The following is a 27,471-nucleotide window of genomic DNA, read 5'->3' on the forward strand; positions in this document are numbered from 1 at the left end:
GATACAAAGTACTGCCAACAGACAATTACATGGTTCAGAACCATGGAAAAAGTTAGGGAGTAAATAAGCTGCACTTTTTTTTGAGAAACCTTGGACACACATAGCCCATAGCTAGATAGAAAAGTGAAGGAAGGGCAAAACTCATGATAGGGAGACTATGGGGGCAAGGGTAGCCCATTAACTGATTTTACTTCTGTCACCAGATAGGAAAGTATATTTCTGTAGGGATCTGTGCTACAGAATTCTGTGGACTTGGGAAACCAACATGAAGTAGCACCTGGAAGAAGCTGCTCTAAGGGTCACAGTTCCTCCAGTTGTTGACCAATATTTTAGCAGGAATGCACTCTGAAGCACTAAAATATTTCCAGTTCTCCCTTCTCCTTCTTCCTCGGTTTCAGCAGCTGCCTGGAGCACCTAGCTGTGGGAGGAGGAATTAGAAAAATGAGACCATGTGTAGATAGTATAAACTGGATTAGTCTTACTCTGTAAATCATTCTCCTGGCTCTTTGTGAAGTTACACAAAACACAGATACACCCTTCTTTATAAGTTACAGGTGATGCAGGAATGACCTGGTGGAGCTTATTAAGTGGTAGGTTTGTAATTTAAGAAATATTTTGCAGAAGGAGAAGGATCAGGAAGTAGTACATGTAAAAGTGGATAAGCAATGAAAATGCAGATAAATTGTATGTGCATGGTGCTAGCCAAAATCACCAGTGACTTGTAGAAACACTAAGCTGTGTAGGGGAATTTTAGAGCTATCTGACTGCCATTGAAGCAGGTGAGAAAACAGCCTCAATCCTTTCTAGAAATTCTTAATGATTTTCAGTGTGGGAGTTTTGTCTTGGTTTTACAGATCAGACACAGGCTGCTTTCCTCTTGAACTACAATCTAATTATGTTAACATTAATAATTATGAACAAGAAAAAAATCTAGAACTGGCATCATCCTTTGAATCAGTTGTCTTTGTTTATTACAATATTTTGTTAAATATTTTCTAAAAAGGTCTGGGGTTCACTATTAGTGTTTTATTGTCACATTTGAATTTCTTGGTCACTCTCTTTTCAAAATTTTTACACAGTTGTTTTGTTTTTTTTTTTAAATGGAGACATGGAAAGAATATTAATTACATTCTCTATTCAAAGCCTGTCTTCAGACCTTCACAAAGCCAGCAGACTTGCTGCTTGTATAAAAAGAAATGTAATTGTGTACACCCTTCAGTTAGCTTCTTTCCCACCTATGTTAGTAGATGGTCTGAATAAGGCTAATCTGCTTTGTCTGTTTTATTGCCTGTAATAGATACAATTAACAGTTTAGGGGAATTCACGGTAACACAAGGGCATCACTGTGAAAGAACAGCAGTGGTAGTTAGGCTATATAAATTCTGCTTGTGCCTGTGAAACTTTTTTTTTTTTTTTTTAAATCAGGGTGGAGACATGATGAGACTGGATGACAGTATCATGAGAGCATGATAGGCAGGGTCATACTGCATTCCTGGCTGACTGGAGAGATGTTACAGTAACAGTTTTTATGCAAAGCACTGAAGTGAGTTTGTGGATGTCGCTGCAATATGTGAGGTATTATGGAAGAAGGCCCAAAGGTGTGTGTTTGAATATTTAACTACCAGATGATAGTATAACTGATGCAGGTTTGGATTTCACTGTGGGCAGCGTGGAGTAAACTTCAGCCCCTTGTCTGCCCCAATTCATGACTCTTCCCTCATGCTGAGAAAACCTGAATTCCCAGCGTTGCTCTGTAGTTTCTGACTTGGCAGCCCTGAGCATCATTGCAACCTTCTAATGACATTTCCTTCCCTGTCTTATGAGACAACACAAGTCACCTTTCACTCTCATGAAGCAGTACAGGAGGAAGAAGAATGAGGACATTCAGCTGTACCCCCCACCAAGTACCAGGGCTATGTCCACCTTTTTTTAGACTCTAAATAAATTTGCTTCTCTACAGTCACTTGGGACCAATCCAGCACGAATACACAGGAGTCCACTGATGTCTCACAGGAATCAACTTTCTATCCAGTCTGTCTGTACTATCTATATAGAGAGCTATTAAATTTCCAAATTTTATAAAGCTGACATAAAAAGTCAAAACCGAATTGGCATTTACCTACTTTTTGACTAATACATAGAGGCATATGATTAATACAAACCCATCCTAACTACTTGTTGGTGACCAGAATGACAGAGAGATGTCACAGGACACTAGCTGTGCAGGCTTTGTTGTTCAAGACAAATGTGCTTCTCTGTTCCTGCTTGATTGATTTTTTTAATATTGCAACAGAAATTTTTCAAATTATTATAAAATGTCATTAAGCAACATTAAAACATCATGAGCTAGATCCTGTTCTAAGATGCAGCCATTCTGTTCTGTTAATGAAATCAGGCCTTAAAGGTGACGCAAGCAGTTCCCAGTAGATTAGATAAAGCAAGTGCCCATAACCAGGGTATAAATACCTTTTCTTCATTTTTTGTTCACCAAAGAGAAAAGATGACCTGGTTACAGGACCACTATCTATGTTATTGCAATCTATGGTCATTTTCTTTTCAGCTTTTCAAACTTTTGCAAGCTGAAAGACCATCTCTATGCATAACAGCACTTCTAAAACAAACTTGAACCAGAAATGTTCCAGATAGATATAAGCCATCCACCTTCCCATGCTGCCAAGGAATGCAAATGCAAAATATTAAGTAGTGCATATTTTCAGTGTTTGAACCACTCTCAGTGCTCAGCAGCAGAGCATATAAATACATACAAGAATCTCTGGCTAACAAGCTTAGGAAGGTTTTCAAGATAAACTAACTGAACATGGTGAAATAAGCTTTCACAGGTGTCAGCCCAGGATCTCTGTAAACTCGGGAACAGTACTATCTTTCTGCTGTTGGAACAAATCATAGCCATCTCAGAACTAGATAAAATCACCCCACTGGTGCTGTTCCGGAGTGCACTGCCATCTCACAGTACCTTGCCTGGACATAATCTGTGATACAACATTCACAGCACAAAGGGAGAGAAGTAAAGCTGGCTATGAAGGCTTCATGCTACTACTGAGTCTCATGTTGGGAATCTCCAGCATCCTCTTCAGTGCTGGCCTGTAATAGGGCCCCTTTCCCCTAATATCCACTTCATATTCCAAAACAGTTGAAAAGATGGACCTCTGCAATATAGGAGTGCAGCAGCTTACTTCCAATGCTGAGTTACCATTCAAATGAAAACAATAAGCAAATTTCATGGTGCAGTAAATTGCATCAAAACATAACCTTTGGGGTTTTCTGGCATTTCTGCTTCCTTATACTGACTGAAGCTGGGGCATTCACTGTGAGTTTTGCATTTACTTCCAGACCTCATACAAACTGAAGGCGGAAGGAAAAGATCAGCAGAAATGTTATCCAAGAAGTGCAATGTTCAAAAGGATGGTGAAAAACTGCTTTGTTTCTTTGTGGCTATTTCCCTGGTGTGGCATGCAGTTATTTAATCAGGGCATTATGAGTCCCTGCTGATGGCAAGGCGGATGATTCTAAATGAAGCTGTGCACTTGGTAATGAGGACTGACCAAAATGCTTGAGTGCTCTGCTTCAGAGCAGACTCCCCAAGACTATATTGTAAAGATCATTTACTGAGAAGGCTGTAACCACGTTATTATTATTATTATTATACAAGCCTGACAATTTATAAGCCTGACTGTTTTTTACATGCATGCACTAGAAAATGCATGAGGTGCTCTATACACAGTAAACTGTAATTTTTAATGTTCTCTACTCCTTGGAAACTCCCTCCTGTATATGAAAAGAAAGGCTTCAATGTCTTGTTAAAGAGACACCTTTAAACAGTAGGCTTTGTATTTTGCATGCAAACCCACTGGAGACCCTTCAGGTTGTAGGGCATCAGATCCTCAGCTACTGTGAACCAGCTTAACTCTGTTGATAATCTGGCTGAAAGAGGGCATTGTAGAACAGGAACGTGCATGATGTTACACTTTATTGCTAAGATGTAACCCACCTTCGGTTATAACCAATAACCAGCCATGTCTTCTGTACCACAGATAGAGAAGTTAGCACAGAGCTCCCTTTCCATTTAACAAATTAAAGAGAAACTACCTAACTTCGATGACATTCTTGCTGTAATGGACATAATCAGGATGTACATTCTCTTGTGATATGACTACACTCGCGTAAAAAGGCACCAACCAGAAAACAGCACTCCACTGTGCAGAGTGTTGTACAGATACACAAGTTCTACCTCCAAAGAGATCCTAATTTAAGACACAACAAATCATCAGAGAAAAAATAGCAAGTGCCTGTGCAGTAATAGGCTTCTGCTTTTGTTAATACTATTACTTAGCATTTCATATTTAAAACAATACGCAAATACCAAAGGCTAATTGTTGACATTAGTAAAAAAGGGGATGATGCTTTTTCAGCTTCTTCCCACACCTTCTGGAGACTACTGTCATCATGCCATGCAATTTAGGACCTATGCTGTAAGGGAGCATTAAAGTAAATAGTAAGATCTATTTATTTTTAATCAATGCAAAAGTGTGACCAGAAGTCAGTGTTAGTATTAAATAGGAAAGATATGCAAGGATCATCTAAACCAGCTACCATTTAATAGCATTTTCCACAGTATTTTAAGAAAGTTGAAGCTTATGAGCAAACAAAACAGATCAATTATTCAAATAGCAAAGTCTTAATATAATAATTTTCTACTTCTCAAAGAACAGACCATGGCCTCTAGATTACTTCCTATTCTATATCTAAATTGTTATACACACATAAATATTCTCATTAAACCAAATCTACTGTGTAGAAGGGCAGCTGAGCAGCAGAGCCAGGGTGCAGACACCTGGACACTTGGTTCTAGTCCTGCCAACAGCCCATTCTGGTACCTGGTCAAGCTGTGATTTGGGTGGAAACTCAATGCGGAGCACATATTTTTGAGCAGATCGGGTCTCCCACTCAGCCTGCGCGTTGCCCTCTGCCAAACAGATGACCTTTTGTCCAAAGCTTGCAAGACATAACCCTTCTGTCACCTCAAGCTACCAGTTATTATTATTGTTATTGCAAGTGCTGCACTGCACTCAGCTCCTGAGCTCTGGAACAAAACCAGGTGTATTTATGAGAACAAGAAAAGCACATGTCTGTATCATGCCAGAGAACCTGCAAAACTGTTGCATGTGTCTGAGTCAACCAACTCAGTCAACAGTGATTTCAGTCTTCAATTCCATTTTAGAAAGTGTGGAGTTACTCAGTCCTGAACCTATGCCAGGCACTGCAACAAAACCAACACTGCAACTGAAGCATCAGAGTGGGAGAGTTACAGCCCTGTCATCAGCATATGGTAGACAGTAACATATGCATGAAAAACTGAAGCCAGAGGTGAAGTATGATTCCAGAACACAGCAGTATCTGAAAAGTCTAAACATAGCAAAAGTGCTGGCTAAAATCTGCTACAAGGATGCTGCAAAGCCATGGGGTGTTAAAAGGCATCCAGGTGAGACTTCACAATGCACATCAAAAGATGGATGGTGAATCAAGAATATCAGCAACCCCAGTATCAGCCAAGATGAAGGTGTCACAACAGATACACACAATGCTTTTTTTCCTGTGGCCTAATCAAACACTTGATGAAACTTAGAAAATTGTTGTCTTTATACTAGTATAGAGCTCTTTGTGAGAATCTTTTGAAGATTTCTTGCCTCAGTGGTTACCTGGAAAATTAGAAGGGGTTCACAGGCTTAGGTTGTAAAGAAGATAGTTCTGCCAATACAAGGGTAATAATGGCTATCTTAAAGAAGACAAGGTCCCATGGATAACTTGAATTGGCAACCACGTATCTTTTTAACTACTCTTTCCATCGGTGCTTGGGAAAGGTTATGTCAACTGCTGCTTTCTGGAAAATTATGATTTCAAGAAAGCTCTTCTACCACAGAGCATTTGTTGAACTCGTAAATACAGTGCAACCACTGAAGAAGTGAACTAAGTGCTGTATTCCTGTGCCCTCTGCCCGAGATAACAAGAGGGAATAACGCAGTTGTCATCTGTGCCTTTCAAATGTGAAGCACATCAAAGACTACCAATATTTATGACCAGCCATATACTAAATCCCACCTAATAAACAACGAGGGAGAGCTAGCGTCCCAGTCAGCCTTCCTCAGCCACCCGCTCATCGCTTCACTTTGCGGAGCGAGCGAGCAACCCGTTTGGCAAGGAAACGCTGAAGTGCCCGGAGCTGCACCGGCACGGCTCCAGCCCTTTGCTTCCCCGTCCCTCGACAGAGAAAAGCTGTTTCCCTCCGACACAGCCCCCCGAAGAAAGCACCGGCCTCAGAGGGCAAAATGGTCACACCAACCTTCCTCCCCGAGAAGCCCAAGGTGGCTTCGCCCTGCCAACAGGAGCCCCCGGCGTGCGCCGGTCGCCGGACCGGGGGCCGGGAGGACCGCGCCGCCGCGCCGCAGCCGGCCGCCCCCCCGCCGCTCGGGGCCGCCTTGGCCAGCCGGACCCGCGCCCCGCGCCCCCTGCTCACTTCTTCCCAGCGCCTCCGCCTTCCACTCCGTCTCCTCCACTGCCCCGTAGCGCCTCATCGGTCTCTCGGCCTCCGCGCTGGCCGAGATGGACCTCCTCAGCTCCATGGCCGGGCCGGGCGGCGCGGGGCTCCGCAGCTCACTCCATGCCAGCGGGGCTGCGGCCCGACTGCCGCGGAGACGACGCGGAGCTCACCGCTCCTCTGCGCGGCACGGGAGCCCGCGGGCGGGGGGAGTGTGCGGGGGAAAGGGCGCTGCGCACATGCTCAGTGCGGGGCTGGGGCGGGGGGAGGCAGGGGAACAATGCGCGCCGTAACCCCCTGCGGGGGGCCCTCACCCGGCACATGCTGCACACGCGCCCCGCCCGCCGGGCCCTCCAGGGCGGGTCGGTTCCCTCCCTCCTTCCCTCCCGCCTGGATGGGCAGACTGACCTCCGCGACGATGCTGCCGGGCAGGTCGGAGCCCGTGGCTAGCTGGTTTTGTCTCTGCCCATCCCTGCACCTGCGGTGTGCACTCCCATTGCATAGCCGAAGCGACTCGGGCGAGCGAGGGTTAGTAAATACGCTCACCGCCAGGGCACGGGAGGACTGTCCTTCTTGTGGCCGGTGCAGCACAGAGCACAGCTCTTGGCCTGAGCAGCTGGGCAGTAATGGTAAAATCCACAGCTACTCGTGGCTTTTGCAGTCTAACACATCTCAGGTTACTGTGCATGCAGCCTTTGGCTTTCCTGAAAGTCCTGCGCTGAATGGAATAACACTCATTCCCGCATCGTGCTGCCAAAAGCCAGAGGACAGCACCCAAACAAGTGATGGGATTTTGTATTTCTCATAACCGTATGTATTTTTCATGGCTTTGCTGCTTATGCAGCCTGCTGGGATTGGAAGAGAAGGAAATGACTATGCAGAAAGCACAAGTGTGGTGATAATTATTGCTGTTGTTATTAATTTCTTCTTTTATTGTAGGGGAGGTTATATGGATAAAATCCCTGAACAGCATTTTACGGTTGGAGAGTACCTTTCCCAGGGAAATTCCGTTGCACTTTACTGTATGTAGTAGCGTTCCTGACATAAAGACAATGAAGCAGGAGTTAGGCAGGTTGTCAAGTGCCCCACAGCAAATCAGGGTTTTAGCACTCCTTGCCCAATTTATGAAGAGTCATGGCGTACTGGTAATGCTGAATGCATACTGGATGCATGAAAGCTTGTTTGTTTGTCGCCTGCTTTTGCTTACAAACTTTGTCTTGCCTTTCAATTATCAACACTTTAGAAATACTACCTGTATATTCAGTGATGTACTTACTAATTGGACTGACGCACATTGCTGCTATACTTGTGAACAGTTTTGTTTGGGAGTGCTTCTTCACATGTTGTAGGAGAGAAAACCTCCACATCAGTTTTAAAATTGTAACACTGAAAATATCTGTTATCATTTCTCTGCCTTTTCTGAGAATTGGAATTAGCTAACAAATTAAAATGAGTTGGACAATGTTTTAGGAGGTCTTCAGGTGATTTTTCTGTGTCAGCTGTGCTCCCCAGGGATATGCCATGATTTGAGCACCAGACATGCTGGAAGAGCTCTTGTTGAGTATGCAATGCTCCATCCTCGCTGGTTTTGGCCTTTAGAGATGGAGCCCAAACAGAGCTGTGAGTCAAGCAGAAAAGCTGGTGGCAGCACTCTGCACAGCTGATTTGGGGTGACAGTGCAGCTGCCTGCTGGGGTGGGCTGGACTGACTCACTTGTAGAAGTGAGGAACACAAGTGTGGGAGGAACACAAGAGCCCATCTGGGATCTGGATGAGAGTTGGACTAAGGGAAACAGGCTGATCAGGGAGAAGGGCCAATTTTTGGTGGATCTGAGGACTATTTAGGTTCAATCCATCCCTTGAAGTTTTTTAGGTAATTATAATCCAAGTACATTGGTTAGGAGACGGAGGAATGATGCTAGAAATGGTTGAATATTTAAAGCTCTGCATTTGTTAGTATGGGAGAAAAACACCCACTAGCTAGAAACTTGGATGCACAGAGTTCAGTTATGTTAGGCAAATAATGTATAAGGTGATTGATTGTAACTAGGAAGTTTTCACCTGCCCATTTTGAAAAAGTCACAAAATCCAGTAAGGGCCCAGTCCTGCAGACTGTTAAACCTAAGAGCAGGTATGTGGAAGCTGACCTGCTGAGCTCATTTGCACAAAAGTTTTTGCAAGACTAGGGCCTAAGTATGTACCAATTATTTTGCTAATGTTCTAAGATTAGCATTTTTGCTATCACGACTTTGGAGCATTGTCACTGCTGCATTTGCAAGTGGAATTAAATTTCTTCCCTACTAATGATGCCCTTCTGTGCACCTCAGTAATATATATGCATTCCTTTACTGATGAAGGTTGGTTTTCTTCTGCTGAAAGAACTGTTAAGGAAGAAAATATAAAAATTCAGGTCTCTTCTCAATGCTCATAAGATAATGCCTGGTAGAAAAACAGATGTGCACTTTGCTCTTGCGGTCATTTCCCCTGATTGCTTTAGTTCCCATTTCTCAACACAGTCCTGCCATCAGGAGCTATAGCTGGTCAGCGGCAGTTGGCAAATCCACTTTCCTGTCTATTGCTCTTTGGCCTCCATTAGACATCACTGATGTCCCATGGCAGACACAAGACTATATATAACAATGGGCATACTTTACTCAGCAAAAATCCCTAATGGCAGTATGGCTTGTAAATCTGCTGGGGAAAAATGGTCTTTGCTTTCATGGAGCTTCTCAAGCATCTTAGATTTCTCAGCTTGAAGTTCTCAGAGCTCTCTTGCCTTTATGGGCACATCTAGTGTATCAAAAGGGTTTTCTAAACTGCTCAGTGGGTCTGGGGCAGGCTACAGTGAAGATGAAAGTCAGGGTCATTGTTCTTTGTCAGACAATATAGTCATTCTAACACAAAAATAAAAAAGTGTTAAAATTCTGCCCAGGTTTTTCACTGATTTATCATTATAATAAAAACCTGCAACTCAGCTGATGAAACAAAATACAATTAAGTGGATTATGCACAGTTACTCCATTTTGCAAGCATAAATACCCAGATCGATATCTAGAAGGGACAGAAGGGGCACTGTGCTTATGTAAGTTGACTGCTTGCATAACACAGGTTGTGGGACTCCTATGAATCTCTCCTATAATATTTTTTTAAAACACTAAGTCTGGTTTCAGAACATTTCTGTGTTGGAGGAGTTACCATAATTCCTTAATATTTGGTGTCATGGTTAATCTTATTTCCCGTGAAAATGCCTCCTCTTGAATCTTCATCCCTCAGCTCTTAGGGTTCTTTGTAGTTCCAGATCCTTAGAATTTCCCTGGTTATTCCTGGTACCCTGTGCAACCTCTGACCCTGCATCCCACAAACTGTTTCAGCGCTGCATTAGGAGCCTGGCACGGTGCCATCCTCCACATGTTCACACTACTGTGCTACAGCCTCTCTGCCACCTCCAGATCTCACTTGCCAGGCATATGCATGGCACAAAAATGTCCTGGCAGAGGTGAAAGGCTGTGACAGAGCATTAAAGGAAAATGCCTGTCTGGTGGCAAACCTGATAGTCAAACAGATTTTAGAAGGCACAGACTTAGCTTCATGACGCTTCCTCCCCTGCATGATCCTATGCAGCAGAGTTGCTCCGTGAAGACAGAGGACTACAAGTACGCTAAAGAATCTACACAACCCCTTAACACAATAGGGTTGTTGTAGGGCACCATTCACATAAAACAATCCCTGCAATAATGGGTTTTATCTGTGCTTGAAATTCAGCCAGTTCATGACTTTTTCAAAGACCCATCTTCATCCTGTGGTATGAGTAGACATGAGAGTGTTGTAGCCTAGCACAGGGGTTGTCTGAGGCTGCTACAGCCAGAATCCCCGCTACATACTGGTGTGCCACATGGCCAGGGTGAGCACTGTGGGTAAACGGACAAAGCTTCACTCAGCACAGTGTTTACCAATGAATGAGGATCTCTGCAGCGCTGCGGCTATGGCCATATCATGTGATACGGCAGCAGTGTGCTGTCCTGGGAGCTGTAGTGGTAAATCTGTACCTTGTATTTCACCTTTTCCCAAATCATTATGACCAGTCTATATAGACAGCTTTACATAGCGGGGAAAATGGTTCTAATGTGTTAGTGTCCCTAGCCTGTGTCGTAACACAGTATGAGCTTGTCTGAGTAAATGGGATCTTACTATATTTCGAATTCAAGTTATCACAGAAAATTAGGTCTGTGTCATTCTAAGTGTATTATTTCTTAGATTTGTATTATCACTCTCCCTAAAAGATCTGTATTAGACCAGAGTAAATCTCATTTGCTATTCAAAGAGTCATAATTAAATATGATCTAATTAAAAAGAGGGGAATGGCATAGCTAAAAATTACAGGAAGATCCTTGATACAGAAAATACTTTCTTGCTGTAAGCTTCCACTTTCAATTTCATGCTAGCATGAAAGAGTTGTCAGAAGCCTGGGCTGTGCCATTCTGCACTTGAAAGAGGATCTGCTGTAGCACAACCTGTGCAGAATGAGGGCCTGGATTCATAAGCCAATGCATGTCCTTATTATATTGTTCCCTTTTTTATGAATCCTAGCTCATGTTTAGCTAGTGCCTTTTTTATACTTATTTATTTAGAATTACAGCCTTTCCATATATTAACCATTCCTTTAAAAATATTTTTTAGGCTAAAGTAACTTCATAAATAATTCAAAATAGTTGCAGTAAAGTAACTAGGATATTGGTCCTTTTCCACAGCTACCCTACATCTCTGTCAGGATAGAAAAGTGCATCTATAGCTTAAATGCAGTGTGTATTGCAGGCAAGCAAGGCATTCTAATGAGCTTGTTAAAAGGCAAATTAGATGCCTTGAATTTAACATCATAAGTCTGAGGTATGACAGTGATCCAAATATTTTGAGTGTTCATAATTATTTCTACCTGAACACCTATTAAATGTCATCTTATTCTGATTTTTAATTTTTTTAATAATGTTTCCATGTGAAATATTGTATGAATGTAGTGCTGGTTTCTATGTGTCATTGTTTCATCAAACATGCACCAAGAAAAAAATTGACTATATATTCAACTTACTATTTCTCCAAAGCTGAATTTCTAGTAGAACTATGGAAGCAAAAGATGAGCATTTAATGGCAAATTTTAGTGATCGGTGTGCCACTAATTATGTGTTAGATATGACACGCTTCACAGGGTCTGGGTTGGACTAAAGCACTTTGTGTTCTAGAAACTTTTTCTAGGGAAATTTTCTATTTTTTTAAATCTCTGCATATTGCTGCTTATGATGTGACTTGTGTGCAATAAATGTTAACTGGCAGCACTGGAGCTACAGCATCTGACTGCCTATCTCTTATCCAAATTTGGAGATCTACCCTGTGAAGTTGAGTCTGATGTAGCAAATATTTAGATAACTCTAAGGGGGAGTACTTAATTGCTTTTCTATCTCAAATCAAGACAGACGCTTGCAGGATTGAGCTCCCAAAACACAGTCTAGGCTGGACATACCTTGTTAAACATTTTGCCAGTTTAAAACACAGTTTGGGTGAAACTGAACTGATAAATCAATGGCCTATCCTGAGCTATGCCAAGTTTTGAAGTGTCTGTGTTTGACAATCACGCCTGTACCTGTACTGAGCCTATTTGCAAATGTTCCTGGGAGGTGAGTAGTAGAGACTACTAAAGCTGGCACACTATTTTCCACTTATTTAGATTTATCTCAGCTATTTTTAGTATAGAAGGTCAGAAAACACAGCACAAATTCAGGAGATGCAGTAGCAGAAGAGACAGGTCATATATGTCTCCTAGAAAGAATGGAAACAATCTGCACAGACCGATGGCTGTAGTTACAACCATAACACAGATTTCAGAAGCATACTTCTCTAAACAATTTTCCTTCTCATTTTATTTTTGTCTTAGTAAACTCCTTCTACATTTACTCTCTTTTTAAGGTACAAATTTTACAGAAAAAGCTGTTATAGCATCTGTCAGATATGTTACTAATACCACGGGTAGTGAAGTTGTCTGTGTAAGAGTTATTTTTGGCGTTTGGAGCCAACTCCAATGCTATGACCAGACTGACTGTTGTGCAGGTGAGTCATCATTGTGCAGGTGGTTTTTGTATCAGTGACGGGTGGTCATAGCTACATGATGTTTGAGTTCAGTAAACTTAGATGTTAAGATAAATTGGTCTGGGCCATTTTAGGAGACTTGCAAACACAGCAGACAATATTTCAGCGTGTATGTGGGCATGTCCATTTTAAAGTAATAAACGTACTGTGTAAAATTTGCAAACACAGCAGCATGCATCCCCAAGCACAGCTCTCTTAGGGCCTGAGCCTTTCCTCATTTCACTTAGTCCAAAATGTAAAGGTGACTTTCTGTAAGCCTCCATTTTACCTTCACAAGTTTGGATCTTACACAGCTCAAAACTGCTTACAAGCTGTGAGGCACACAAAAAGACTGTGTCAGCATCTTCCTGATCCATGTTCCTATGCAGTGGATGTGCTCCACTACCCTTGCACCCTAACAGGCATGTCCATCACTTCCGTGGAGCGTTTCACTGCCCCCTTCACTGGAACTGGAAGCTATAATGTCACAGCCCTGAATTCTGAAAGGGTTTCTTCATGACTTTAATTTCTCTCCAAACTTGGCCTTCAGTGATACAGAACCTATTATTCTATTGTTTTTTCAACTTCTGCCCCAAAACAGTAAGCAAAACACTGTATAGGTACTTGCCATATCATATCAGGTGTAATTACTATCAACACATAATAATTCATTACTGTATGATGACCATTCTGAGCTAGCCATTGAACTACTGCAAAATCCTTCAGTCTCACTGGCGAATCATGGTAAATCAGCTGCAGCTAACACTCTTGTTACATTTTGGATGTAAAAGTATGTAATGCATGAAATGGAAGCACCTGAACACCCTTAGTAGATAAGTAAAAGTGCATTTTACTTCACAGAGAGATATAACCAATGGTAAGATAAGAATACCACAGGGAAGCGGGCTTTGAGGGGTAGATTTCTCCAGGCCAGCATAGAACACGAGAAAGGAAAAGACTAGCGGTGGAAAAAGAAGAACTCATCAAAAATCTTGTATTTTCTTAATATTTGTGCAATGAGAGGAAGGCTGCTTTCCTGACAAATCAAAGGAGTAATAATGTGAGGGTTTATTCTTATGTACGCACACACTAAGTGCACATCTTACTTCTAGTGAGATACTTACTTATATACTGATTCCAGGCAAGAATGTAGTAACTTAATTTACCCTGCTGCCAAATTATACCCTGTAAAAAGACACACAATTCAGAATGAAGCTGACACTTCCTCCACAGATAAAGGATCTCGTGGTGTAGAACTTTGTGTGCATGGTTTGTGAGTCTGTATGGGCCAGACACGGTATTTATCACAGCTATCTGAGTGCTTATGCATTTTACTTCTGTTGTAACTGGATAAAGTACTGTAACAGAACTGGGAACAGCATATTGCCACTCTCCCTATATCTCTGGTGACTGAACTACCTACTAGGCTATATATTCATGCTCCCTCTTGGTCTGTCTTTGATTTAATCAGTCTTGACAGTGTAAAATGGGGAAGGGTGACTGCATCAAGATCCCATATTTAAGGTCTTCTCCTAGCAGAGGGGAGTATTTGCATAGGTGTCCCATGTTACGTCACTCACAAAAACCATGAGTGTGCACACAGACTCTGACCTGCTGTCCTTTTTCCTGTTGTTTTACAGGCCCACTTCACAGCTGGCTTTCCCTGAACATAGTAAACAAAAGGCCCATCCTTCAGTTTCTGTAGTTCTCTCAAGTACCCGCTGCTACAGCAGAGCTGTCCTTGACAATGCTGTTTCCGAACATACTCCACACTTCATTAGTCTTTTCTAGTGCTGAGACTTCTCTCAGCACAAATAACTGTAATTGTTACTAGCGTTGCATAGAGGGGAATGGTGCATTTTACTATACTCTTTGCAATGAAGTCTGTTTTTCTATCTGGATACATGGTGTAAGCCTTTTGGGCACTGCCACATTAAATTAATAAACTGCAAAAAAAGGGAAGGCAGTGTTTGTTAGGATGGATGATGTTGAAGAGTATATGCAACACTCATACAGATATGTAATCTGCATTCTTCCTTCTTGTTTAAAATGGATTACAGTAACTTTGAACATTGTGGACTGGCAATTGAATGTGAATTCTCAGTGCAACTTTGAAATTCAGGGAGCACATACAGTCTTTGGCTGCTTAAGCACAGGAGTATTAAGCAGAAGTAGAAAAAAATATTACCTATGTGAGGAATATATGTACCGGTCACTGCGATTAATCTTTACAGCATCACTACCTACATTTCAAATTAGAGGTTGCACAGCAAAAAAGGGTTCACAAAAGAGCTTGAAGAATGATTTAGCAAGGGGCTAACAGAGCTAAACCTATTTAGTTTACCCAAGGATTAAACAAAAACTTTAACAGTTTACCACTACATGCATACAGAAGGCTTTGACTGCTGTACCAAGTCTTTAAATCTTGTCAGAAAGGGAGTACTGTACCAAGTGTTTAGATCTTGTCAGAAAGGGAGTAACAATATCTTATTAGACTGTTAAGGGTAGATTGATTTAGGAAGGTGATAAAATTTCATAAAAATACATAAATAATTTCTTAGAGATGCAGAAGATCCTCCATTATTTGAAGTCTTTGCATACCTTTCCAGAAGATGGCATGAGGCTCAACATCAAGGGGTTTGATTCAGGAAACACTCTTTGCTTTGCATTATGCAAGGATTCAGACTGAATGATCTTTTTTGTCCCTGTTGGCCATGAAGTCTATGAAACAGAATTTTGCAACTTGAAACCCTTCCACAAAGCTTCCTCCTCATTCTAAATATAGAAGTTACAGCAGGGAATAGAGGTGGTGTCTCTCTTCCAGTTGTGGAATACATTACTCCCTTCAGCCTCAAATCTTCTGAACCATTTCCTTCCCAAGAGTATTGGACACAAACCACACGAGTGCAGTCCTTCAATAAGGACCCCATTGCCAACCTCTGTTCTCTTTAAAAGTTTTTTATATCTTTTTCCTGCCTGAATTCCTCAGTTCCTTCTGCAAATATATTAATTATTTACACAGATAATTATATCAAAGTTTTACCTCTTTTTAATAAAAGAGAAATTAAGTCCACTGGCTTCATCATAAGGCTTTGAAAACGGAGTTGTGTTCTGAATTTGTTCAGAAGTGGCAGATGACTTATTGTATGTAACTAAGCTTTACAGGGAATGAAAAATCCCTGCTTATCTTTTACTCTGCTGCTGTGGTAAGGTCTATGACATCAAATTGAGCTTTTTGCTGCGTGTGGTCCATGAAGATACCATAAGAACTTTGCATAAGACCTGGCTTTGTTTATACACACACTGGTTAAAGACAGACAGAGCCAAAGAACATCATTTAATGTTTATTAAGCCTTTGCAAAAACACAGACATTTTTCAGTCAACCTGAAATTAATTATTTTAGTAAAATTCAAGTATCTCCTGCAGATCTCACTGGATTGGCACTAGCAGTAGAGGCAGCAGCACGAGCAGAAAGCATTGGCACTTACAGCAGAGAATCAGAAGGCTGAGGCTGCATAGATTTCAAAGGTTGTGCTATACAGAGAACTTAACGTATCAGATATGGTAACAAACTACAGGCAGTTTCACCTTCACTGCAGTATGAAACTGGTTATTTTATGCTGTGTTACTGGATGGTTGTTTCTGGTGTGAAAAAGACAGAGGCCTTCTGGTGAATTTTCCAAGCCTAGAAGGATGTATTTTGCATACTAGTAAGCACAGGAGGTTCATTTGCATAAAACATTTGCAGTAGAAAAATACATTTTGAAATTCTCATTTTATCAAATTCAGACTCTACATCTCCACAGCTATCCAGAATAATAAGCTGGAACTGCACCTGATATAAATGTCTTCTCATCCCATTTACTCTTACAGAGAACCCATGACATGAAAATGTCACCTGAATGCATTCCTAGTTATTGACAGCATGTTCCCTCCTTCCTGAGCACTTACATGATATGTAATTCTGTTCATCTTTCTGGTTATGGAAATCTGCATGTTCAGCTGGCAATGCAAGATCAGTGCAATTCCTTGAAATAGTCATAAAGCCCTTACGAATGTTTTTGAAAGGGTGGAGAGACATTAGGACAAGTCTTGCCTATCTTTTTTCTTTTTTTTTTTTTTTTAAGAAATTACTGAATTACTAGACGAAGCAAACAAAAGTTTGTATGTGTCAAACAGGGTTGGACTAGATGACCTGGGCTGGACATCCAGAGGTCCTTTCCAACCTCAACCATTCTGTTATTCTGTGAAATTAATCTTCTAAGCCAAAAAATTGTCAAGAAATAATAAAGTCTTTAACAACTAAGTTGTTAGGTCCTCAGACTAAATTGACAGAGGCAGAAAATCTTTAGATGGTGCATTAATTTATGCACACTGAGAATTTGTCCCAACACAGCTTCATTGTTTTGTATTATGTGGGTCTGAAATGTTCAACGACCAATCAGTGCTCATAATTAGACAAAAAAAAAAAAACCATGATTTTTTTATGTGGAAAGGGACTTGGGCTACTTAACTGTCAAGAACATTAACATGAGAAACAGAGGAAGTGAAAGGATTATGCAGAATCTAAAGTTTACTGAAATATAACAGCTACAGGCTTCCATTACATGAAAGAATTGTACTTCCAGTAATAGAAGTATGGAGAGAAACACTGAAGCCCACAGTCAGAGAAACTTGAAGACAAAGCAGGATTTAGCTCAAATTCCCAAGTAAAAAGCTAGCAGCACAAAAGCATACAGCAATAAAGCACAGCTTGTGTAGGCTTTTAAGCCATTTAAAATAAAAGATGGATCTTCCATTCATTAAATACTCCTAGTGAAGAAAAGCGTCAGCATTATACAGATCATGAGAATAGTTTTAAATTCTTGATTCACCTGGGGATTAAGTTTTACCAACTATACCCATGCAGAAATATTTTTTGCACAGAGTTGCAGCAGAACATCACATACTACTTACAGCAAACCAACACTATTTCACTCTCCTTGTAATGTCATTATTTTCCAGTTCCCTTCTCCAAGAGAATTCTATTAATCATTAAACACTTAAGGCACAAGCAGAAATAAAAATAAATAGCATCTCTAAAAAAAATTCAAATACTTAATTAGTACACCTTATCTGAAACTTTTAAGGCTCACTGAATAGAACAGACTTTAAAACGCTATTCTGATCCTAAAAATATCAACAGAAAAAACACTACTGAAATTGCTTCTTTATCCTGAGGACATTATACACAGAATAACAATTTAACAGCTATTGCTGTCTGAAACATCTATTCAGTCATCTTTCATTTTTTAAATAGACAGATAAAATGCAGTTAGTTCCTCTGTGGATTTCTACTCCTACTGGGATGTCCAGCATCAGGACTGCCCAATTCACACTGTGGGATTCACGCAGCAACACCCACTAAATTGCTCCCATAGGGACGTGTAAGATAGACACCAAGCAGGGGAATTCAACTCACCAAATATGAGCATCTACAATGAAGCTATCTACATAGCAGCCAGTCATCTGAGACTCTCTGTTATAGATAGAAAGAAATAGACACAGTGCACAATTCGCCATACCCTAAAACAGATGTCTAAAACTGCCTGTTTTCCTCCACTAACTGTAAACAGAGCTTAAACTGATTAGACAAGTTGCAGATGTCCATACTGCAGATGTCAAAAGTAAATTAAAATTAATTTCACCTTAAGATCATAGGGAGGTGTCGTCTTCTAGGTCTGTCTGTGCAGCTGAAGATGGAATTGCAGTGACTTGTCTATCCTGAAAGCGAAACTACGTCCTCCACCTGTCTGCCAGCAAAACAGACTGTAGAAGCACCCCCCCACCATCTACCCTCCTCCCATCTGCTGTAGTCCTGTAGTCAAAGCCATACAGGTACCTTGCATCACTCTTGACCACTGGGTTATACTAAACAAGTTGATTTTACTTGTGGGCAGTGCTTGCATGATCCCTTTCCCTGTCTGAGATAAGCAGCATTGGGCACCCACAGTGGCAAATAACTGTAAACAATATATTAAGTAGTACAACTGCTGGCCAAAGGAATGTATGGTTATAGCCTAAACAGGCTTTGGTTTACTATTTAGACAAGACTGAGGAATTTAGACATTCCTCAAAGTGGTTTATTATTATTGTAACAGAGAGGGTTGAGTCTTCTCTTTACAATCATCATCAAGATGGGTTACATCAAATATTGTTTCAAGCTTGCAATTTAGTAACTTCAAGGCATAAAATGCCATTCTAAGAAACCAAGGGCTCCTTCACTGGTCTGATTTCAACTTACTGCAATCACAGAAATTTGCACAGTTCCTGTTCTGAGATACATATGCACCTTTAAAAAATATCAATGAGCACAACTGCATCCAGACCTGATCCTCAGTTGACAAAACAGGTCTATAATTAATTTTCACCTTCTCCTAGCCTCCTATGTGTAGTTACCCAGTGTCTTTTATGAATAGGAATGTTTAAAAGCCATTTGAAGAAGAAATGGAAGTTCCTTATATATAGCTGGATTGTTTTGAGATGGATTCTGGCATTATTTATATTACCTTCCTTCCCATGCTCTTTTTCTTTAAAATCATAATTATATCTTCAACATAATGAAACAGTAGAAAAGAGTCCAGGTGTCAAGACTCCCATGTACTCTTCAGTACTTTGACCCTTGAGGGGCAAAGGAAGAAGTTGTTGACAGATATAACAAAAGCTCACTGCAGTGTTTAGTTAGGTTCTATCGTGCAGGAGCTGCTTATGACTGATGCTTCCCCCACGTGTCAATATGCAGCATCCACCCCAAAGAACTCTGACCAAAGTTACTTATCTTTATTCTCCAAGTTAAGACAAAAGATCTACAAATATATTTCGGGTTTGTACGTTCTATGAAATAATTCATTTGTTATATAGATTTTAATGTAGAATAAAGCAAGTTTCCCCCTTATAGAAAAGTGGTCCCTACAAAACACAGCACTTTTGTTTTCTCTGGATAAAACAGATTCAATGCCACTTTTTAGATAAGAAATCCATTAAATTTTGTTCTGCAAAAGCAATCTTGCACTGATAACAATTGTCAAGTCCAACAACTGATGATTTAATGTTCTATTCCCCTTTTTCTAGCAATTACAAGTTGCTTGAAAATTAAATTACAGCTAATATTTCTCCCCAGTGAGGCGGTCTGACATGATGAGCAAATGCTTACATTGCCCTGTAAGTCAGTTGTTCCCTGAAGAGATGGGCTGGCAGCATGAAAATAATTAAATGCCAATATACAATTGGCCTCTTTTACGAAAAATAAACAGGCACAAAGACAAACTGTTCCACTGCTTATACTAACCAACAAATGTTGAGATGACTGTTTATTTTAAACACAGCAATGAGGCTGCAGTGTGGTTTACTGACTTTCATAAACTCAGTTTAACAATTTAGAATGTGTTCAGAACTAAAGTTCTTATTTCTCTGATGATTCTTCATCTGCATTGGCCTTCTCTCTTTGGAGCCATATAAGTGCTGACTTTGCTGTGCCATCTCCACTCTGTTGGGAAAAGCAAATGAAGGTAGCCCAGACAAAGCCACAGAGCCCAGTGTAAGCTGTTCGCAGGTAAACAGGGACCAAAATGAAGTTTGACAGCTGTGTTGGAAGGAGAGAGAGCTCAGTTAGTGCTCATTGTTAGGTCTTACACCTACACACCCAACAACTCCACTGACTTTTCGCTGGGTTAGATATATTATAAATGCATCAGTTCAGGTTTTATGAGAAAGAAAGGCTCACTGAGTTACTCTAAAAACTCACCTGCACAAAAGGCCAGTACATCAGTCCCGTCTGAAATGAAAACGAATCCTTTGTTATTCTTACAGACTTCAACCACAAAGATTCATTTTTTCTTACCCCATTTAGCAAAGACTGAAACATATTTGAGTAAAGTTAATTAAAGCTGTTCAATTGTAAATTAAGTTGCTTAACTTACAGGTTGCAATATTAAACTTCTAATCATCTTCATAAGCCTCTATGCTAGGAGTTTCTCAAACACATTATTCTAACTCATTTTATATACAAAACTCTAAGAACAGTTAAGTCTTCATTGTCACCTGACACCAGATACATAAGCACATTTACCAGATGGATGAACAAATGTTTAAATATGTGAACATTTGTTTCAGCCATGAATGAAAAATACCACTGAACACTATTTATTTCACACTTGCAATGCTCCTTCTAGTTACTCATACATGTAAGGCTTTTTTGCAAAAATCAATGGATAATTTACTCATAGAACATAAGGTCAATAGAAACCTTATGTTTGATAGGATATAGTGGGCACAGTTTTTAGAATCATCCTCCATAGGAATAAAAATAATCCTTTTCTATCCTACCTATATAGTTCCACAGTGTGAAGAGAAATTCACATGCGTCACAGTTTCTCCGATTATTTTTTTTCTGCTAATCTATCATTCTTGCACCTGAGAAAGCTTTAAAATTCTTAATTTGCCCAGCTCTGAGGTAGCACGGATAATTTTTTCCTGTGTGTGAAAAAATGCAAACCAAAACCAGCTATTTATACCAAAGACTTCTTAAAACAAGGAACTGTGTTTCTGAAAGTGAGAAGACTGTCACTGAAAAGTACAGGCAGAAAATGATTCCTAAAAAAGATATCTTTATAACTAATGATTTTAACAGGTGTTCATGTAAGTGTTGTCAACCGCATTACTAACTAAACACTGATGCGTGGGTACTTCTTAAGATAAAAGGTAGCACAATCTTAATCAGTGTTGTATTGTAGGGCTGTCATTCAAACAGAGCTGGGTGCAAATGTTATGTATACAAACACTGTACGTTTTTAAAATGGCATCATTTCACCCATCTGGCAGCAATGCCTGCTCCAGACTACTCTGACTTCACAGGACCGCTGGTACTTAAAGCTTCCTACACATAATCAAATAATGGAGTGAGAGAAAGGCTGTTGGAGGAAGGAATATTTCAAATATTTTATCCAGTAATACTATTTCTTTGCTTAGCTAGGAGATAAGTAAATTGCTTGCCTCACCTTATATGTGTTCCAAAATTTCTTTTTACAGTCTGAAAATATGTCTTCTTTCCTCTGAAGGATGCTCATACCTAGTGGCAAAATATTTACAACAATCAGAAAAAATGAAAAAATGAGACGTTCACTTCTTCCAATATCCCAAACTCTTCTCAAAATATATTACAATGGCTTTGAAAGAAAAGCTGGTATCATTGCAAAGAAAAAATACCATTCCGGCTACCTAATAGTGCAACATCATATCTCCTCATCTATTGACCTGGCTTTCAGCATTGACATCACAGATCAACTGGAATATACTGTATAGGTGGTATATCATATCTGTTCCACTGCCACATAACTCACGAGTGGTATGGCAGTGGAACAGATATGATGGAAGGTACCTTTTACACCCATGAGATAGAGAGAATAAGGCATTCTGCACATTGTTGAATTGCCAGAAGTGGCTCTGATCCTTGAAGGACTTTAGGTGCCTACAGACCACAAGTCAGTGGAAAAGGGCACCTAATTTTTTTTTTTTATTTCGGCGATAATCAACGTGTGATTTTTTTACCTTCACAAATAACTACATCAAATCCAAATTCTAGAACTGACAAGGAAAACAGTTTCAAAACCTACCTGTTTAACACTCCACATGCAATGTTCCAAAATTTAAATAAATTCTAGTTGATCCAAACTCCTCTTGATTCTAGGAAAACACAACCTCACAACAGGCTCCCACCATTACACCCAAGATCAAGAGAAAAGCAGTATGACTTGAAATTACATATTAGACACATGCAAACTGAAATAAATTAACTGAATGAATTCTCATCACATGAAATATCATTTAAAGGGTTCAAAATAATAAAGCCTTTAGATGGTATTTCATGTGATGAGAATCTTCAGGTGTCAAATTAAGACTACATCTTTCTAAGAGATGTAGCAGCTCTTCAAAGATCACCCACCTTAACTGGAAGGCATGACCTACATTAAGCAAAGGTATTAGACAATATGCTTTTAACAAATCAATCTAAAATCAAAAGCTACGCATTCACACAAAAGCAAGAGGCCGAAAGTTGCTTAGCACAACTCAGTGCTGCTATACATAGATACTTGTATGCCACGAAGTTATCAGTATCTCTTCTCAATGGATACATTATTTTGCTATTACGTCATACTGCTACCCAATTTAGGGATTTTGACCATTCCATTTGTGGTCCTTCGAATCCTTCTGGTCCTTGGGCAATTCTCTGCTTACATTCTGACACAGGCAGATAGGATTTTGAGAGTAAGTATCTGGTGTTTGACTTCTTCCCTCACTTCATTTCTCTTCAATCACAAACTGAATGATTTACCTGTCGGGGTCATAAAATGCAGATCTCCTAATGCCAGGCAAAAAGAGTACCCGTCTTGCTCTTCTTCCACGTGAAGTTTAAATTAAGTGAGAGACTTGTTTTACACTAGTCTTACCTATTATTTTTCTTATTCTCTCACGTTTATTTTTGATATAGATACCAGTCTTCTCTAAAGTCTCCTCTGATTTGTTAGCTTCTGAGATTATACATTAGTAGTATGCTGTGTTTCTACATACTCTCACAGCAGAAGACGGTACAGTTTATTTGCTGAACTATAGTATTTCCTGACATTCACAGTTAATTTGTGGTTTGGAAACGAGACAGCTGACGTCGAGAACTCAGCAGAGCAATTCAAGCAGACGCGGATCGTACGATCGTTGTAAGGTGCTTTGAATTCCTTGCAACTAATGAAAAGCTACCGGCCCAACCCAGCCCAAGGTCGGACTCCGCTGCGGCACGGCACCCCCTCACCTAAAGCTCCGAAGTGCCCCAGGCGGCACAGCGCCCGCGGCGGTGCGCCGGGCTGCCCTGCGCACATGCCCGGGGACAGCACCTGCCCTTCGCAGCTCCCCAGCTCCGAGCGCGGCGTTTGCCGAGGCCTTGTGCCGGCAGCGCCTCGGCGGGCGCCCACAGCACGCAGCGAGCCCGCTGCCTGAGGGCCACGCAGCCCCGCACCGGCTTTTGTGGGGCTGCGGGAGCCGGCCCGCAGCCACCACCGCCCGGCAGGCCGGGGGCGTACCCAACCACCCTGTCCTATTTGGGGTGAGAAGTCCCGCTTTCGGTGCGCCCTCGCCAAGACCTCACGCAGCGTGCGCGGGCCGGGGTTCTCCGACCGACGCCGCCGGCCGCCCGCCGCTCGGCTCGCCCCCCGCCGCCCCCAGATGGCGGTGCCTGGGCGGCCGCGGCACTCACCCGTGTAGAAGGCGAGGACGGCGACGGGGGCGCCGAGGAGCTGGTCGCAGAGCACCTTGCCGAGGACGGCAGGCGGGCGGCGGCCGGGCAGCGCCCGCTCCAGCGCCCGCAGCCAGACGTAGCTGAAGTTGCCGTGGAAGGCGAGGGCCACCAGCGCTACGCGCCGCGTCTGCGCCCAGTCGGGCGGCTGCCCCCGCCGCCGCCGCCGCCACAGCTGCTGGGCCGCGTCGCCCGCCGCGAAGAGCCCGCCGTAGAGCAGCACGTTGCAGAGCCAGGGGAAGCGGCGCACCCCGCCGCGCAGCAGCGCCCCGGCCATCGCCCGCCGCCTCTTCCGCCCGCCTCCTCCTCGCGGGCCCGCCCGCCGCCGCCCCGGCTCCGCCGCCCTCGCCATCTCTGCGGTTCCCGTTCCCCCGCGGGGCTACCCCCGCCCTGGGGGCCGCCTCCGTCGGCCCTGCCCCTGCCAGGGAGGACCGGCACCTCGCGGGGTGCCCCGGCCTCGGCCGCCCCCATCTCCGGTGGGCCCGCAGGTGATAGTTGGGCACCCGGGCTTCGGTTCGTGGGCTTCTTTTTCATGTGACTATGCGTTCACTCAGAAGTAGGTCACTGCGTCTCCTGGGCTTTGGTCTAAGTTGCACCATGGAGGCATGTGCAGTATTGCTGCAACAATTAAGAGGCAAGTGAAAACTAGGCACTGTTTGCTTATTATCTTTTGAATTATCGCCTTGTTGCTTGCTTACATTGAGTAGGTTATGGCTTTTTCTTTCCAATTTGCTGTTGTTTTGCAGTCTGGTTTCTGTTACCCCACTGAGCAGGGGCAATGCACACCTGCTGAGCAGCAGCAGCCCATGCCGTTCCTCCGCTTTGCCCTCTGCTATTGAGTCAATTTGAGGAGAAAGCCAGAAGTGATGCATGTTTATTCAAGGGACACGTGAACACAGCTTTGGACACACAGAACCATTGCCACAAAGCGGATCTGAAGTCCACGTAGGCAGCTTGCAGCTAGGGAGGCTCGTGTCCTGCGCGGCAGCCCTTACCCACAGAAGACAACGATCGCATCCGGGAGCGCCCGGAGTTTCCCGTTGGCCCTGGCAATGGGCTCAGACTTGACTTGGGGAACCATCTCCAGGCAGGAGGTGGTAGTTCACTCTCTGTCCTAACAGTAACTGGGATTAATGCGTTTGAAACGATCATGAAATCCTCCAGGAGTGACTGTAAATAGGCATGGATGGCTCGCAGATTGATATACATTTTAATAACAAGGTAGAGCGAGCTGCCCAGTGCTTGGGAGACACACTGTGTGGGGGCCCATGAGCTGTCCTTTACCAGCGTGTCATCCGAATGCATAGACACGGCCATGCGAAAACCACAATATCAGTGATACCTGCAAGTTGTGCTATTAAATAATATAAATGGCGCTAAAAGGAAGAGGGATATGTACCGAAAAATAACTCCAGCCTGAAAGAACAGAAGTAAAGCTCTGGAAAACAGGGCTTGGCTCTCCGGGTCTGCCTGTCCGTCGAGAGCCCGCAGGCAGGAGCGTGCCGCGCTCCCGCCGCCTCGCCCCCCCCCCGGGGCACGTCCCCGTCCTCTCCGCCGCGCTCGGCCCGGCGGGGCAGGGCGGCTTATTGCCCGAGACGGGTGTCGCTCGGGGCTCCCGCCGAGCCCGGACGAAGCCGCTCTTCGAGGCTGTGCAGCGTCCCCCCGCGGGACCCGTACGTGGAGGAAGGGTTTCGGTGCCACCGTTAACAAGCCCCTGTAGGCCGAGCTGGCGACACCGGGGTGACGGCCGAGAGGTTTGCGAAGGCTGGAGCCATGCAGAACCCCCACGGGGTGCGGGGGCCGCCACGACCCGCCGCCGCGGGGATTCGAACCCGCGACACGACGGCGGCGGCGCCTCCGCGCAGCTCTCGCCTCCCGGCTCCGCGCCCCGGCGGGAGTCGGTCACTACCCGGGCCGCGCTCGCTGCGCATGCGCCAGTACCTGTCACCTCCCCAGTCGTTCTCCGGGACTGTTCCACCAGCCGGAGCGGGGGGGAGCCCGGGAAACGGCAGCGGGCGGTGTGCGGGGACACGGAGCGGGCTGCGCTCTCCCCACCCTCTGCTGTCACGGCGCGCGGCCGTGCCGCGCCTTCCGCTGGTGCCGCTGCCCCGAATCCTGCCCGCCTGTCTGCCGCGGCGCGCTCGGCCGCGGGGCGGGCCTGGTGCCGTTCCCTAGGTGAGCGCGTTCCCCGCCCCTCCCGCCGCGGCCTCGTCAGCGCTGCCAGCGTGGAGCCGGCCGGGGCTGAGGCGGAAGTGCCCGGTGGGGAGGCGGCGCGCACCGGGGACCCCGCCGGCTATGGACGCCTCTCTGGAGAAGGTCTGGCGGGGCGCACCGGTGCCAGGCTGGTGGGGGAGAGGGCGGCCCGGGGCACCTGCGGGCGGAGGGGTGGCTGAGGCGCGGCGGGCCCTGAGGGGCGAGCGGGCCCCGGCGGTCGCGCCGCTGGCGGGGCGGTGGGCTGCGCCGCGGGGCCGAGGAGGGGGAGCCGGGGTCAGCGGCGGGCCGGGGCTCGGTGCGGCCTTTCCCCAGCGCCTCGGCCGCGGCGCTCCTGGCCCTCCTCCGCGGAGGGGGGCTGTGCCACACGGGCCTGAGTCAACTTCGTCTCACGGAGCCTTGAGTCACCAGTGGAGCCCGCGGGCGTGTCCCCCTCCCGCTCCCCAGCCACGGCGCTTGGCCTTCGTCGCCTGTGTGAACGCCGTCTCTTTCTGTGTCCGGGATCTGTGGAAAGTCAGAATAACCACCAGGAAATGCTTTAGGAGACGGTTTTTTTTGTTTGCTTTCTTAAAAAGAAGATGGAGCTTATTTCCTGGGAATGTTAGCTTTCAGCAGGATAGTAGAGAAAATATTGTTTGACTTTTTTGTCCCATTTTATACTGCCTTGTGTTTGCTCTCTTCTGTCCAGTGTACTGTACGAGGCAAATATTGATTCTGTAATACCGTAAGTGAATGACAAAACTTATTTTGCTTTTGTCACTGTGAGTCAGTCAGAATCTGGTAGAGTAACCTGGGACCTGCCACACTTCTGCTGGCTGGCTTTCATGGCACCTGCTGTGCTTCAGAAGAGCTGCCCTAGAAGTAAGGATGGAATGGCTGCTCAAACATAGCTTATCACCATTGTTGTATGTCTTTGAGGACAGTATACATTTGAAATAATTTATGTTCTTAACAGATGTTAACGCATCCTTCCCCTTTGCATCATTTACTATATGCAGCATGTTCGGTTTTATGTAATCTTTGGAATTGTCTAGAGAAGTTTGAATGGGATGCGCTCTAGTAAAATGAATAGTAAGGAAATTCAGAAAGTATCTTTCTGATGTGGTTAACAAGTTGGTAGCAGAGCGGTTTGATATATTACACTCCGTATGAGGAATACAGTGTTAAAGAGTATTTGGTAGCCTTTAAAGCTTAAGTTCTTTACTACTGCTGACAAAAGTTACAGTGACTGCTGCTTGTTCCGAAAAGTTTTAATTACTTAAGTAACACTTAA

At 43.6% G+C, this 27,471-nt stretch overlaps 3 protein-coding genes across 4 annotated transcripts in view; 1 reads left to right on the forward strand and 2 right to left on the reverse strand.

Moving 5' to 3' along the window:
• BMERB1 (bMERB domain containing 1) overlaps window positions 1-7,070 on the reverse strand; it is a 57,449-nt gene extending 50,379 nt beyond the window's left edge. Inside the window, exon 1 of one of the 2 annotated variants that reach the window (XM_030001938.1) lies at window positions 6,962-7,070. In XM_030001938.1, the coding sequence (XP_029857798.1) occupies window positions 6,962-7,055 (94 nt within the window). In that variant the 5' untranslated portion in view covers window positions 7,056-7,070. Of the gene's footprint in view, window positions 1-6,532; window positions 6,808-6,961 lie in introns of those variants that run through there. The other variant, XM_030001937.2, reaches the window with a different exon arrangement.
• An 8,927-nt stretch (window positions 7,071-15,997) lies between these two features.
• On the reverse strand, window positions 15,998-24,411 carry MPV17L (MPV17 mitochondrial inner membrane protein like). Its single transcript, XM_030001936.2, has 4 exons — window positions 23,949-24,411; window positions 21,703-21,773; window positions 20,451-20,480; window positions 15,998-20,288 (listed from the first exon to the last, which is right to left on the reverse strand). Exons 1-4 carry the CDS (start codon window positions 24,337-24,339, stop codon window positions 20,109-20,111), a joined length of 672 nt encoding a protein of 223 aa, XP_029857796.1. The 5' UTR covers window positions 24,340-24,411; the 3' UTR covers window positions 15,998-20,108.
• Window positions 24,412-25,959: 1,548 nt separating this feature from the next.
• PDXDC1 (pyridoxal dependent decarboxylase domain containing 1) overlaps window positions 25,960-27,471 on the forward strand; it is a 33,968-nt gene continuing 32,456 nt past the window's right edge. The window contains exon 1 of the mRNA XM_030001929.2: window positions 25,960-26,303. Within this exon, the coding sequence (XP_029857789.1) occupies window positions 26,283-26,303 (21 nt within the window). The 5' untranslated portion in view covers window positions 25,960-26,282. The remainder of the gene's footprint in view (window positions 26,304-27,471) is intronic.

The sequence above is a fragment of the Aquila chrysaetos genome, chromosome 25 (genome assembly GCF_900496995.4).
Source record: "Aquila chrysaetos chrysaetos chromosome 25, bAquChr1.4, whole genome shotgun sequence".
Classification (NCBI taxonomy): domain Eukaryota; kingdom Metazoa; phylum Chordata; class Aves; order Accipitriformes; family Accipitridae; genus Aquila; species Aquila chrysaetos.